At 41.4% G+C, this 16,264-nt stretch overlaps 1 protein-coding gene and 1 pseudogene across 1 annotated transcript in view; both read left to right on the forward strand.

Moving 5' to 3' along the window:
• TAMM41 (TAM41, mitochondrial translocator assembly and maintenance protein, homolog (S. cerevisiae)) overlaps window positions 1–16,264 on the forward strand; it is a 50,239-nt gene that overhangs the window by 24,905 nt on the left and 9,070 nt on the right. Inside the window, exon 6 of the mRNA XM_012655149.1 lies at window positions 15,251–15,416. Coding sequence (XP_012510603.1) covers window positions 15,251–15,416 — 166 coding nt within the window. The remainder of the gene's footprint in view (window positions 1–15,250; window positions 15,417–16,264) is intronic.
• LOC105818984 lies at window positions 3,520–4,393 on the forward strand (annotated as a pseudogene).

Raw genomic sequence — 16,264 nt, forward strand, 5'->3', positions numbered from 1 at the left:
GCCTCGGCCTCCCAGAGAACTAGGATTACAGGCGTGAGCCACCGCGCCTGGCCATCAAGGTATTTTTTTAAAGTAATATTAAGTGTTTGAAAATAAAAATCAAAGAAACTTCCCTTGGAGAAAAGTAATTCAGGTTTAAGAATTTTTTTAGAACTGTAGAAACCACAGAGGTTTTTTTTTTTTTTTTCCCTTTAACTTAAAGAACTTTATATTTTACTTCTTTTATGCTCTTCCTCATCCACTTAATAGGGACAGTTAACATTGTATTGAATCACAGATTAATGGAGTTTCTAGAACTGAAAAGGGAGCTTTAAAAACTAGGAATTATTTTTAAAATAAGAATGGACAGTGACATATAAAATACCAGAATACCCACCACTCAGTTTAACAGATTTTGCCACATTTTGTTCAGATCAAGGTTTTTTGTTTTTAATTTTTACTTTTGTCAATGCATGCACCTGCTTTAAAAGCCAATGGTACCTCAAGGTTTATGACAAAAAAAGCAGTTACCTACTATATACCTTCCTGCTTTCTCAGTCCGACTTCCCAGAGGCAATTGCCTTCATCTTATTAGCTGATTCTTATATTTAATTGATTTTTTTCAGTTTTATACTTTATTTTTCCCATCCTTCTCTGGAAGACAAAGATTTTTTTAGTTTCTTACACTACCCCATCAACACAAACACTCTTCCCCTCCTACCTTACCCCCTCATGCTCCATGTATAGTTATTTCATAATTTTTGGTTAGGTTAATATTCAGTATGTACTTTATTATGACAACTGTTTCTTTATTGCTGATACATAAATAGTATTATGAAATTTCCTGTACGACTTTGTTTTTCCTGGAATTAACAATTATCTCATTTTTTTCAGTTGCTTAGCTCACTAATTCATCCTCAAACTCTGATCTGTAAAACTCCTTCCATCATAGACAAATATTTAATACATTGGGTATTTTCTCTGTTTCTCATTTTTATTGGGGATGTTCTTCCTAGAGCCCCATGCCCTGTTCCTTTCTGGGCTGGTTGTTTTCTAGGCTTGCTGCACAGCTGTGCTCCTTGAACTTCCTTTCATTATCACCTTGAGAATTTCCATTGCCTCTCTTCTTTGCTAGTTTTTGATTTTCTTAATCTTGTATTTTCCTCTTTCATGGTTTATACTTTCATTTTGGTGAAGTATGTCTTTTAGTACCTTCCTAACAAAGGAGATGAGGGAGGTAAATTTTTTGAGACCATGTACCTCTGAAAATTCTACCCTCCCATTGACTGATAACTTTGGCCAGATATCAGATTCTAGGCCGGAAATAATTTTCCCTCTGAATTTTTAAGTCATAGCTCACTTTTCTTTTGGTTTTTTTTTGTTCGTTTGTTTTTTGAGACAGGGTCTCACTCTGTCACCCAGGCTAGAATGCAGTGGTGTCACTGCAACCTTGAAATCCCAGGCTCAAGCGATTCTCCTGCCTCAGCCTCCCACATAGCTGGGACTACAGGTGTGTGTCACCACACCCAGCTAATTTTTTTTATTATTATTGTAGAGACAAGATGTTGCTATATTGCTCCAGCTGGTCTCGAACTCGTGGCCTCAAGTGATCCTCCTACCTCAGCCTCCCAAAGTGCTAGGATTACAGGTATGAGCCACTGTACCCAGCCTGTTTTTTTAATTTAGCCTTGCAGAAGAATTTTTCAGATTGATCTTCTAACACTTCTACTGAATTTTTAATTTCCCCCAATTTGTTTAACAGTATCCTATCTTGTTTTATGGAAGCATGATTTTTCCTCATAATGATTTTTCCTTAATGATCTTTATTATAACTTTTGAAGTTTTTTCTTATTCCTTACAATCATCTCTTTATCTCTTAGTTCCTTCTCTCTGTTGATTCAGTCTTGTCTGTTATCTTAGAGGCTTTTCTCAACAGTTTGACTGTCCTTCCTGGCTTGTTTGTAAAGAATGGGCACTGAAATGCAGACTGGAAGTTCTCTGTGATGAATTGGGCTTGTCAACTGGTGGGCTATAGGATTATGGGATAAGGACCTGGCTGTTTTATTGGAGGACCCCAAATGTCAGTATCTGTAGAATTTCTCCAGAAAGACATCATCTACTGTCTGCCTAGCAAACAGGGAAGTATAATATGACTAGCTGCCAACTTCCTAGAAACTAAGTGAGGGAAAAGGACTGGGAATTTTTTCTAATGATGAAAATAAACTTATCTAAACTTCTTGCTGTGGCCTGTAAAAGCCTGCATGATCTAGTTTAATTGTTTCATTTTTTTTTTCCTGGGGAAACTTAAAAGAATAAGATTCAGGGTGCTAAGCTACACCTCTCAGTGCTGCATCTGATCTGGAAGGTACAACTGATACTCATCTTCTCCCCTTTCTACTACTCATTCCAGATCCCCTTCAATCTCATCTACCACTTCTCTCGCCTAGACAAGGTGGCTCAGACCCTCATCCCTGAGGAGTCTGAGACTCTGGTCACCACGTCCATCCCAGATTATGGCTAGTGAACTTGTTCACTTACCATGAAAACTGGGCAGAGGGTGCCAAGAGACGTCCATCAGCAGCTCTGCCTCTTGGGAATCAAAGTTGATTGCTCCTGCCAATGTAGTGGCTCATTTCCTTGTCTGTTAAACTTTTGGCATGGCATTCTAAATTGATTGACTGGCAGTCACAGCTTAAAGTTTAGTGGGACACTTACTGTGTCCTCTGGTAGAAGGCATTCCTTCTCTGGGAACTGGGACCTCTGTCTAGACCCACAGAGTTGTGGAGATGGGAAGCACAAAGTCCTGAAGGGGGTCACTGGGAATGATGGTAAGCAAGGCCGCTTCTCCGCATGCGTTGGTTCCCAGACCCATGTCTTCTACAGACTGGGAATATAGTACTATATAATAGTCATGAATTTAGGATGTGTACTATACCCCATTCTCACAGGGAGTCATCTCCAACCTGGTGCGACAGCTGTTCCTTGATTGCTCTTTCGTGGAGTTTTTCAATAGTGGCACATTGACATTTTGAGCCAGATAATTCTTTGCTGTAGGGGACAAAAATTGCCTCCCTTTGAGAACCACTGCTCTACCAAGGCTGGCAGCTATGGTTCAGTATGTCGTAGGAACAGTGCAGCCATGGTCTTGTGCCCATTGCTGCACCTCTGTATCTCCTTTGCTCTAAAGTGGGTCGCCTGAGTAGTGTCACGTGGTACGCCATATCAGAGAATTAAGCATTCTATGAGCCCTGTGTGTGGTACTGGCCAGGCCCTGCTGGCAGGAAAGGCAAACCCATGCTCAGATGTGTCACTTTCAGTTAAGGCGAATTGTTGCCCCTTCCCAGGTGGAAGGGGTCCAAATGCAGTTAATCACCAAGTGACTGGTTACTTTCAAGAGATGATCTGATATCTGGATCTCAGCATTGGCCTCTGTTGCTGTTAGGATGAACTTTCAATAGCAGCAGTAGCTAAATCAGCCTTGGTGAGTAGGAGCTCATAACACTGGGTCTGGGCAACAGACAGAGCTTGAACAAAGGCAAGATGGCGGATGTGCTGGATCTTCACGAGGCCGGGGGCAAGGATTTCACCATGGATGAGGATGGGGACGAGAGCATTCACAAGCTGAAAGAAAAAGTAAAAAAAACAGAAGGGCCAAGGCTTTGCCTCTGAATAGGGGTCCCGAGTGCACGGATGCATGAGGATTATGACAGGGTGGAGCAGGGTAGCAATGAACCTGGAGCACAACGCTCTGTTGAAGGCTGGATTCTCTTTGTCACTACAGTCCATGAGAAAGCCACTGAAGACATCCATGACAAATTGGCAGAATATCAGGAAACAAAAAACATCCACCTCAATCTGGACAGGCAAACAGAGTATCTGAAGGGGCATACTCTAGTTGAGTCTGAAACATACAAGGAGGCCCAGACTGCTACGGAGGGACTCAATGGCCAGGATGTAATGCGACAGCCAATCAGTGTTGACTGGTGTTTTTTGTTTTTTTTTTTTTTTTTTGAGACGGAGTCTCACTGTGTTGCCTGGGCTAGAGTGCCGTGGCGTCATCCTAGCTCACAGCAACCTCAAACTCCTGGGCTCAAGTGATCCTCCTGCCTCAGCCTCCCAAGTAGCTGAGACTACAGGCATGCGCCACCATGCCCGGCTAATTTTTTCTGTATATTTTTAGTTGTCCAATTAATTTCTGTCTATTTTTAGTAGAGACGGGGTCTCGCTCTTGCTCAGGCTGGTTTCGAACTCCTGAGCTCAAACAATCCGCCTGCCTCGGCCTCCCAGAGAGCTAGGATTACAGGCGTGAGCCACCGCGCCCGGCCTTGACTGGTGTTTTGTTCTGGGTCCACCCAAGGGCAAGAGGAAAGGTGGCCAAAGATACAGCAGGAGTCCAGACTGGAGACGTCACTGACAGGTCCTCTTGTCCAGGTGTTCTCTCCAAGATAACATTTGACCATGCAACCTTGGAGAAATAGGGCTGGGGTGGAACTTGCTGTGTTTATATTTAATGTCTTTACCCCCCCTGTTTAGTGTTTCTTTTGAGTTATGAATAAATGTTCCATTTTTGTTTTCTACATTTAAAAAAAAAACAAAAATCCAGCAGGTGTAGGTGTAGCCTCTGTCCCTGCCACCATGGGTTCTCTTACAAGCCCGTCGTGCCAGCACTAGGATAACAGAGACTGTTGAGTCAATTGGCTGAATTGTTCTTTTGGTTGCTATTGCCTGTTCTGTGGTGGATGCTGGTTGGTAGGCATTCACATATAACACAAAGATCTTTACCCTTTGTGCCCACTCCCATGGGTCCATCTTCCTGGCTCTTCCCCTAAGTTCCTTGTCCCCAGTCTCCTGATCTGTTTCCTTTCAGGCCCCTAGCCAACCAGTGAACCATTCTCCACTCCCCAGGCCATGGGTCTTCATATATTTTTAGCTTGGGCCACTTCTTTTCCCATATGAAGTGGTTGACCAGGTGCACCACCTAACACATGCGCATGGAGGAATTTCCTCTCATCACTGTCTTTCAGGGCTATCCCTGAAACTGTAATGCAGATGCCATCCATTTTCCACTCTTATATACCAAACCACATCATCCATGAAGCAACTTTGTTCTTTATCCTCCTTCAAAAGCCAGTCACAAGGGAGCCTCCGTGTAGCCATATGCATGAGCCACCAGAGAAGCGCTGGAGCAAGAGTAGTGTGTATTACAGGGTCTCAGTTTCCTACTTGTGCAGCTCACCGTGCCCTCCAGCCTTGCTTGTGCTCAGTGCTGGTGTGCCTCTTCTGTCTTGCAGTGGATTGTTGTTGAGCCTGCTTGACCTTATGACTTGATCAGTCTCAGACCCCAGCTCCCGATGGGCAATTCTTGATGCATGCTTCATGTGATACGGCATGGTCAGAAGGTCCATCTCTACCAGAGCCAAGTATCTATCCATGAGCTGATTCCAAATTGTGTAGATGGCATGACCTTGCTGTAGAACCCTAACAATCACGTTGTGATTCTCATACTGGGGCTCACCATAGCTTCACATGGCTTCTTTTTATGCTGTAGATACTTTCAGAACCATAGAGTCTTCAGGGTTGTGTTTACCCCAAGTGGCAGGGTTAATTATACTCCTGCTTGTTGAAGAGCGCTTTCTGCTCTGAGGCCCTCACAAAGCTATCATCTTTTCATCTCACTTAATAAATGAGTCTGAGCCTTATTCCCAAGCATGGAATATGCCGCTTCCAGAACCTGAAGAGGCCCACCGTAGTGCTTTTTGCTGAGTGGTGGGAGGTACGAGATGTAATCAGTTGACCTTTACTTTGGAGGGGATGTCCCGGCATGCTCCAGACCACTTGACCCCTAAAAACTTCACTGATGTGGTAGGCTCTTGAAATGTCATAGGGTTTCTCATAGGTATCTCCTGCCCTCTGGAATGCATACATCTATCAAGGCCTCCAATGTTCTTGCCCCTTATTGCTCACCAGGTGACAATAACAATATATCATTGACATAGTAAACTAACATGATGATATACAGAATGTCCAAATAGTCTAGTTGCCTTTGAAGAATATCTTATGATAGAGAATGAGACAGTTAACATAGCCCTGAGGCACACTATAAGGTATACTGTTGTCTGTCACATATGATGTGAGCTGCTTTTGATCCTCCTTCCTAATAGCAAGGGAAAAGAATGCATTGACCAGATCTGTGGCCCCATCTGTATACCTTTAGTTCTGTTGATCTCCTCCAGCAGATTTACCGCATCTGGCCCAGCAGATGCGATTGGGCTTTGACTTATTCGAGTTTGTGGTAGTTGATTGTAATCCCCAAGATTCATTTGGTTTTTGTAAGGGCCGGACTTCATGGGGATGTCATGGGGCCCATCAACCCTTGTATTTGTCAGGGTTCTCCAGACAAACAGAACCAACCGGGGTGTGTGTGTGTATAGAAAGAGAAGGGGGGTTATTTTAAGGAATTGTCTAACTCAATTGAGGGCACTGGCAAGTTAGAAATACACAGGGCAGGCCAGCAGGCTGGAGACTCAGAGAAGAATTAATGTTGCTATCTTGAGTCTGAAAGCAGTCTAGAGGCAGAATTCCTTCTTTTTCAGGGGACCTTAGTTTTTTTCTTAAGGCCTTCAACTGATTAGATAAGACCTACCCATATTATGGAGGGTGATCAGCTTTACTCAGAGTCTACTGATTTAAATGTTAATTACACTTAAAAAGTACCTTCATAGCAACATCTAGACTGGTGTTTGGTCAAGCAGCTAAGGAGTCACCTAGCCAAGTCAGCACTTAAAATTTACCCCCATACCCCTTCATTCTTTAGATCTACATGTGGCACTAATGTCTGCAATTCCTCCTGGGATGTGATTTTATTTTTTATTATTTTGTCCGGGGGAGAGAGGAGCAGCTTCAGAGGTTTCCATTTGATCTTCCGCACAGTGATAGCTCTAAGATGCCATCTTAGAGTCTGCTTTCTGGGACCACTCCTGATACCAGTTGTGTCAGATAATGATTGAGCACATTTGAAACAAAGGCCTCATCTGATCCTGTGGTGGCGCTGTGAGCAAATAGGCCTTCAGCGTTGTCCCAGCTCAGGGCGAGGAGGCCGGGCCTTTGTGCTCTTGCATTTTCCAGTTATTGGATACAGGCAGCTCACTTCGGTTGAGAACAATTTTGGGAGGGACCCTGGGAGAGGGACCCAGCCAGCTGGCCCAGCAGCTAATTTCTAGAATGAGTACCTTGGTCCTAGAGCACAGATCTGGGTGGTACACTACAGCATCTACTATCATATGACCATATCTGCTTCTTTTAAATATTGATGTATAATTCACATACCATGAAAATCAGTGGTGTTGGTGGCATATTCACAAAGTTATATAACCATCACCACAATATAATTTTAGAGCATTTCTATCAGTCCAAAAAGACACCCCACACCCATTAGCAGTCCTCAGTTCTTCTCTCCCCCCAGGCAACCACTAGTCTGCTTTCTGTCTCTATGAACTTGGCGATTCTGGACATTTCATATAAATGGAATTGTACAATATGTAATTTTTTCCATATCTGCTTTTTTGTTAATTGGCACACAATAATTGTATCCATATCTGCTTTTAAAATGCAATTTGACTTTCACAATTTAACTGAATATTTTCACTTTCATATTTTAATGGGTATTAAAGAGTAAGAAAAATTAGACAGAATTTACCAATTTATTTGATCATGTCACCTAGTATTTTGTCTTTACACACATGCCCTTTCAAGTAAAAATTCCAGTGCATTCTTTTCCTCAAGATAGAGCAGTGGCGAATACCATTTACTAATTACTTATGTTACTTAAGCCATTTTAGCATCTCTAAAATTCCTGGAAGTTTCATAGGTGAAGCATAACTTAACTATAAAATTCTTTTGACTGATCTCAACATGTGGCCTCAAAACATGAGTCTATCCGTAAATGTCATTTCTAGGATATTTTACAGAAATATTCACGCTTTGTCATTTATGTGACCAAAGCTAAGTAGAGGATGAAGCCTGTGAATTTAGAACCATCCTAGTGATAAATATCAAATGTTTAGGATGAGATACCCCTCTACCTTTATTGGAACTACCAAATAATAGCATTTTCTTCTTTGCATAGGTTTTATAAACAAAAGTAGAAAACCAGGTATTGGTATGTACTTAATAAATATTTGTTGAATAAAAAAAAGTGGTACAATGAGTGAATTCTAATTTAGAAAGTTGGTCATACCTAGAAACTCTAAAAGTTAATACATTTATATGTCTATTTTCTTATTACTGTTGTCTTAGTCGAAGATAAACCTCAACATTCATTAGGTTATTAAGTATGAAATGTCTGATTTCCTTAAGTTCTAAGTTTGACAGTTGTTATCTCTGACATTTTACTTTGACCCTTCTTGTTTTATTTTTATTGTGATGGTACATCCTCAGTCTCTCAAATGCACATTTTGGCTTGTGATTTATCTTTCAAAAAAATTTTTAGAGCAATTTTTGTGAAACCATGGATAAGTCAAAAATTCGTGTTATTTTCAAATATGAGTTTCATCGTGCAGTGTAGACAGCTGGAGATATCAATGAAGGGTTTGGGAAGGATGTGGCTAATGAACACATAGTATGTTGATGGTTTGAGAAGTTCCGTTCTGGTGATTTTAATCTTGAAAATGAGCCACATGGGCAACCGGAGACCAAGGTGGATAATGATGAGCTGAAACCTGTAGTGGAAGTGAATCCATCTCAACCTACCCATGAATTAGCAGCAAGGTTTGACATTACTATTCCAACAATATTGGACCATTTGAAACAAATGGGCAAGGTAAAGAAGCTGGTTAGATGGGTTCCGCGTGAATTAAACAAGTGTCAGAAGAGAAATCATCTCAAAACTTGCCTTTCTTTGCTGTCATGACATAAAGGCGAACCATTTCTATACTATATTGTTACGTATGATGAAAAATGTTTTTTTTATAGAAAAATAATCAAAAGTTTATTCTTCCAAATAGTAGATAAGGACAAATATTTCTTTTTTTTTCCCCAGAATATTACTGGGGTACAAATGTTTTGGTTACATGAATTGCTTTTGTACAGTTTGAGTCAATGTTATGTGTGTCCATCACCCAGATAATGTGCATTGTACCCATTGGAGTGTGAATTTACCCATCCCTTCTTTCCGCCTCCCACCTGCTTGAATTTTGCTAACAGACATGCATGTGAGTATTGATCTATTAGTTCCAATTTAGTAGTGAGTACATGTGGTGTTTGTTTTTCCATTCTTGCCATATGTCACTTAAAAGGATGGTCTCCAGTTCCATCAAGGTCGTTACAAAAGGTATTAGTTCACTATTTTTTATGGCTGAGTAGTACTCAATGGTCTACATATACCACACTTTATTAATACACTCACGTATTGTTGGGCACTTGGGTTTCCATATCTTTACGATTGTGAGTTGTGCTGCTTTAAACATTCTAGTGCAAGTGTCTTTTTATAAAATGTCTTTTTTTCCTTTGAGTAAATACCCAGTAGTGGGGATTGCTAGACCAAATGGTAGGTCTACTTTTAGTTCTGTGAGGTATCTCCATACTACTTTCCACAGAGGTTGTACTAGTTTGCAGTCCCACCAACAGTGTATAAGCATTCCTTTCTCTCTGCATCCATGCCAACATCTCTTGTTTTAGAACTTTTTGTATATTTTTAGTTGTCCGATTAATTTCTTTCTCTTTTTAGTAGAGACGGGGTCTCGCTCTTGCTCAGGCTGGTCTCGAACTCCTGAGCTCAAACGATCCACCCGCCTCGGCCTCTCAGAGTGCTAGGATTACAGGCGTGAGCCACTGCGCCCGGCCGCTGCTTCAATTTTGATACTTGATATTGCTCTGCTCAGGAATTCTATTTCTTCCTAATTGAGCTAGGGAGGCTGTGTGCTTCCAAGAATTTGTCTATTTCCTCCACATTTTCAAGTTTGTGTGCATAGAAATTTTTATAGTATTCCAAGATGATATTTTGTATTTCCATGGTATCAATTGTGATTTCTCCTTTTTCATTTCTGATTGAGCTTACTAGAGTTCTTTGTTTTCTGCTTCTGGTTAATCTAGCAAGAGGCCTGTCAATTTTGTTTATCTTCTCAAAGAACCAACTTTTTGTTTCATTAATCTTCTGCATAATTCTTTTATTATCGATTTCATTTAGTTCTGCTCTGATCTTCGTTATTTCTTTTCTTCTGCTGAGTTGATTGGTTTGCTCTTCCTTTTCCAGTTCTTTGAGATGATTCATTAAATTGTTGATTTGTGATTTTTCTGTCTTTTTGATGTAGGCATTTTAGAGCTATGAATTTTCCTTTCAGTATTGCTTTAGCTATATCCCACAGATTTTGATAACTTGTATCCCCTTTATCATTTAGTTCAAAGAATCTTTTGATTTCCATCTTAATTTTCTCCTGGACCCAGCTGTCATTCAGCAGTAGGTTGTTTAGTTTCCATGACCTTGTGTAGAGTTGAGTGTTTCTGTTGGAGTTGATTTCTAATTTATTCCACTGTGGTCTGAGAAGATACATGGTATAATTTTATTTTTTTTAACTTTGTTGAGACATGTTTTGTGGCCTAGGATATGATCAATCTCAGAGAGTGTTCCATGAGCTGATGAGAAAAACATATATTCTATGGCTTTGGGGTAGAATATTCTGTAAATGTCTGTTAGGCCCATTTGTTCTAGAGTTCCATTTAAGTCCATCGTTTCTTTGCTTATTTTCTGCTTGGAGGATCTGTCTCGTTCTGTCAGTGGAGTGTTGAAGTCCCTGGCTATTGCGATGCTGCTGTTTATCTATTTGTTTAGATCAAGTAAGGGCCAGGTGTGGTGACTCACATCTGTAATCCTAGCACTCTGGGAGGCTGAGGCAGGAGGATCACTCGAGCTCAGGAGTTTGAAGCTGCAGTGAGATATGATGACATCACTGCACCACTGTACTCTACCCAGAGCAACAACGTGAGACTCTGTCTCAAAAAAAAAGAAAGAAAAGAACAGAAAATTTAAAAAAAGGAAAATAGATCAAGTAGGGTTTGCTTTATGAATCTGGGCTCACCTGTGTTAGGTGTATAAATATTTCAGATTGTTAATGTCTTCTTCTTGAATTGTTTCATTCAGTATTGTATAATGACCATCTTTTTCTTTCTTTACTTTTGCTGATTTGAAGTCTGTCATCTGATATGAGAAAGGCTACACCAGCTTTCTTTTGGTTTCTATTTGCATGGAATATTGTTTTCCATCCCTTCACTTTGAGTCTGAATGAGTATTTGTGGGTTAGATGTGTTTCCTGGAGACAACAGATATGTGGCTTGTATTAATGTTTTTTAATCCATTCAGCCAGCCTATGTCTCTTGAGTGGGCAGTTCAAGCCTTCACATTATTGAAAGAATTGATAAGTGGGGTGGATTTTTGTTCATCATGTTGAGAACTTTATTGATTTATTTTACCACTTGAGCCATTATGGTTTATGGACTCTGAGCTTTAGCTTTGGGTGATTTTACACCAACAGGTGACTATTGTGCTGAGTCTTACATAATGCAGTTCTGAGAACTTCCTGCAGGGCAGGTTTGGTCTTGACAAACTCTTTCAGTGTTTGCTTATCTGAGAAAGTCTTTATTTCTCCCTCATGTAAGAAACTTAATTTTGCATGATACAAAAATTCTAGACTGGCCATTATTCTGTTTGGGAAGACTGAGAATGGGGCCCCAGTCCTTTCTGGCTTGTAAAGTCTTAGTTGAGAAGTGTGCAGTTAGTCTGATGGGTTTTCCTATGTAAGTTACCTGTTGTTTTCACCTTAGGGCTCATAGAAGTGCCTCTTTCATGTTTACTTTGGCCAGTCTGATGATTATTTTTCATGGTGATTGCTTCTTTGCAATGAATCTCCTAGGGGTCCTTTGAGCTTCTTGTACCTAGATATGCAGATTTCTAGCAAGACCAGGGAAGTTTTTCTCAATTGTTCCCTCAGATAGGTTTTCCAACCCTTGTGTATTTTCTCCTTTGCCCTCAGGGATGCTTACGATTCTTATGTTAGGCCTTTATACACAATCCCATATTTCGTATAGGTTTTGTTCATTCCTATGATTTCTTAGTTCTTTCTCTTTGACTCATAGGTGTTGTCTTCAAGCTCTGAGATTCTTTCTTCTGATCTATCCTATTCTTAAAGCTTTCCACTGTGTTTTATATTTCCTTGAATGAATTTTTCATTTCCAGAAGTTCTGTTTGATATTTTTTTTTAATAATTTGATTTCCTTAGTACATTTCTCATTCATTTCCTGCATTGTTTTTGTGGTTTCTTTGTGTTGCGTTTTTATTTTTTCTTGTATTTCATTGAGCCTCCTTACAATCCGCATTGAAAATTCTTCATCTGTCATTTCAGTCTTTTCGGTTTGGTTGCTATCAATTGGTAAGGAGTTGTTTTCTTTTGGGGGGTGTCCTTTCCCTCTCACTTTTCATGTTTCCAGAGTTCTTTCACTGATTCCTTCTCATCTGGCCTCTCGGTTGAGACCTGTGGGTGCTAGGCCTGGCTTACAGGCCTGTCTCTGAGTCCTCAAAGATCAATCCCTGAGTGTGCCTGGGAGAGGACTGCTGATCCTGAGTTGCCTATGGGGTGTTGTAGCAGGTTTGGTGATCCTCTTGGGTTACCTCTGACCTGCTGTCTTTACCTCTTCCCAACAGTGTGAAGTGAGTTAAGTCCCCCGCCTTAATCTTGGTGATGGTGGGTAGTACTTTTGATTATGAATCAGCTGTTTCCTGTCTCCTTGCATTGGGAGGCGCTGTGCTTAGCTATGGAGTTATTCCCCCTGTCATTGATGTTTGCATGGAGGAGCAAGCTGCCGAGAAGGTCTTTTGTGCCCATGGTAAGCTCTGGTTCCCCAGGTGGGGCATATGAATGCTTTAGGAGGGACCCTGTAGGTCCTAGAGGTTTGCTTGGTCTCTACTCCCCCTGAGTTGGGGGGAGGAGCAAGACAAATCATGGCTGGATTGTGGGAGCCTGAAAGGCTTTGCAAAGCCTTGGCTTGGCTTAGAAGTTGCTTTTCTGGCCACTGGGGGAGTCTCTGGTAGGAGGGTCAGAACAGGCTCTCCTAACTAGGAGGGCTATTCCCAAGGGAGGGGGCTAAATGCATGTGTGCTAAGACACCGGGCTGGGTTCTTGCCACCATTATCCGGTAGCACAATTTTTCTGTGGGGAGGAGTAGGCACTTCTCCAAATGGCCACTCCTTGGACCCCCTCACACCCTGTAAAATTGAATAAGCAAATGTTGTAAAGGGCATGCAAATTTAGCTTCCTGTCAGTAGATGGTGCTTGCTGGGAGCCTGGTGCCCTGTCCACAAGAAGCTCCCAACTCACTGGCGGCAGCAACCTCTGGGCTCATGTGGGCAACAAGTCTCTCCAGCAGCTCAAGAACCTACTACTGACTGTCAGAGATGCGGGGGTGGGAGAAACAAACCGCTCCACTTACCCTTCTCTCTGGACTCCAAGCCTCTTGGGGGTTGATCTTTGCCGATAGCTTATTCCTTTTTGTTCTGCACCACAACTTCTTCCTGTGGAGTCTCCAGACGGTTCTGGCACCTTTCCTTCAGACCCTCATCTGATCTATGTTTTTTCTCTGTCATCTAAAACTTCTTCTTGCTAACACGTTCTGGCAGCTGGTGTTTCAGGTCAGCTGTCTTGCCTCAAAAATGGATTCTCTTTGAGAATCGCAAGCGTTCAGCACAATGGTTGGACAAAGATGAAGTGCTGAAACACAGTCCAAAACCAAATGTTCATCAAAAAAAGCTAATGGTGTCTGTTTGGTGGTTCAGCGCTGGTATTAACCACTACAGTTTCATGAAACCTGGTCAGTCGATTACAGCGGATGTCTACCACAACCAATTGGATGAAATGATGAGGATGCTTGTGGTTAAGCAGCCGAGATTGGTTAATAGAGACAGGCCAATACTCTTAAAAACAGTGCTCAAGCACATGTCGCACAAACAACGCTGCTCAAACTACAGCAGCTAGACCTGGAAACTCTCTGTCATGCACTGTATTCAACAGACCTTGCACCAACTGCCTACCACTTCTTCCAGACTTTGGACCACTTCTTGCAAGGAAAAATATTCAATTCTCAACAAGCTGTGGAGAACGCCTTTCACAATTTCATCGCCACTCGCTCTCCAGGCTTCACTGCTGGCATACACAAGCTACCACTGAGATGGCAAAACTGTGTTGATATTTTAGGTGCATACTTTGGTTAATTGTACTGCTTCTTGTCTGCAATGTAATAAACTACACTTTTGATTCAAAACTGGACATTTCATATTTAATGACCTAATATTAAAAGAATACAAAACAGATTCTTACTTGGAAAATACTGTGCTGAGCTGTTGAGCAGTGTTACTGGTTCTGCATTTGGCAAGCAATGTTTACATGATTTTTTAAAAATTTAATTCCATGAGGCAAAGTATATTAGACTGGGAGTTTGGAAAACTAGGTCTGGCCTCAGCTGTGGCTAACTTTTGATTCAGTGATTTCCAAGTAAAGTGTGATGCGTAGTTTTATCTATGTTTTATTTCTGTATTTACCTTTCAACAGCTTAATGCATTTTAGAATACATTGGAAGCAGAAACCACTGGCGTAGTTTACTCCTATTTAAAAAATAATGACAACTAAGTTGTATTGATTCAGTTACTCATTTCCTTATTCTACGGTTTTTCGAGTAGCTACTATATATGTCAGGGGATTAAAAGTTAATAAATTAGTCTGTGTCACCAGTATATTTCCTACAGTTTGTGAAATACAACGTGGTATGTAAAAGGCCCTAAGGGCAGGAGACACTAAATCAGATCCCATTTTCTGTTATTGACCATATGATCCTGGGCGTGTTACTCAGTCCCCCTGCATTTAAAGTGGGATAATATGAGTGCCTGGATTCGGTGGGACTTTGATAAATCTTGGCTATAGCCACACTTCGTTTGACTATGGATTTAAGACAAGTAGAAATTTTAAAACCAAAAGTCAGAAATGGATCCTTGAAAGAAGCTTGTAGAAATGGAATATTCTAGGAAAAGAATAGTCCTTTTTGAAGGGACTTAGACTCCTGAACACCTAAACGTTCAGTTTCAGAAAGGAGAGAGAGTCTCCTTAGCACACTGCCTAACCAGGGATATGGGTGCGTGCGTGTTTGTGTGATTCCGAATAGTGCCCTGTGTCTTTGAATATTTATAGAATTCAAAGCACTTCCATAGATGTCATCTTTTTTTTTTTCCCCTCAGATAGATAAAAGCCCAGAAGGACAGTTCACTCAGCTAATGACATTGCCCAAAACCTTACAGCAACAGATAAATCATATCATGGACCCTCCTGGGAAAAACAGAGATGTGGACGAAACTCTATTCCAAGTTGCTCATGACCCGGACTGTGGAGACGCCGTGCGACTCGGTATGTCCATGGGTCTCGCGTTGAGGAAGTGCTGTCTGTGGGGACGGCAGACTTCGTGTGTGACTGAGATGAGCATTGTTTCTTCCTTCTTGCCTAGCGAGACTGAGAGAGAGATTGCCCCTAGGAAGAAGACAGCACTAAAAATTTGGGGGTTTTCCAAATCTAAATTTGAACTTGTGTGAAGTACAGTGGTAGAAACACTTCTGTTTTCAGATTCCTGGATCCTAAGTGGCTGTCAAAGAGAGAAACAATGTTTCTTTTGGTTCTAAGAGCATAACTGCTGGAAGGTGTTTAAAAGATGTGTCTGTGTTCTTTGTGGTGGTCTGAGAGAGAAAAAGATTGGTGGCATTTTTAATGCCTCTGTAACCTCTAGAACACAGCTTTCTGGATGTCTCTCTCGCGGCTTTCAGCAAGCTTCCTCTGACCCAGCCCAGGTTCCGTAGCATTTTCCCCAGCACCTGCTGAATGGTTTTCACAAAACTGAACTTTATCTCCATAGACCCGCTTCCCTTGGAGGTGCTAAAGGTAATTTATGAGGTCAGTCAGTAAAGAATGAATTATGAAATTGAGAGTGACTCCCTCCCCCAAATGAATATATTCTGTTTTCATTTAGTAAATGTTTACTGAGCTCCTCCAGGGTGCCAGCCACTGCGCTAGATGTAATGTAACGATTTTGAACATTAAACTGCAGTTGAACATTAGCCATAATAGGCCGCTCCCTCTCACTCTCTCACGGACCTGCACCAGGTTTGCAACGCATATGTTTAGCTCACCAGCTTTCTATTCTTTTTTTTTTTTTTTTGAGACAGAGTCTCACTGTGTAGCCCGGGCTAGAGTGCCGTGGTGTC

This window comes from Propithecus coquereli, unplaced genomic scaffold (assembly GCF_000956105.1).
Source record: "Propithecus coquereli isolate 6110/MARCELLA unplaced genomic scaffold, Pcoq_1.0 Scaffold461, whole genome shotgun sequence".
NCBI classification, from domain to species: domain Eukaryota; kingdom Metazoa; phylum Chordata; class Mammalia; order Primates; family Indriidae; genus Propithecus; species Propithecus coquereli.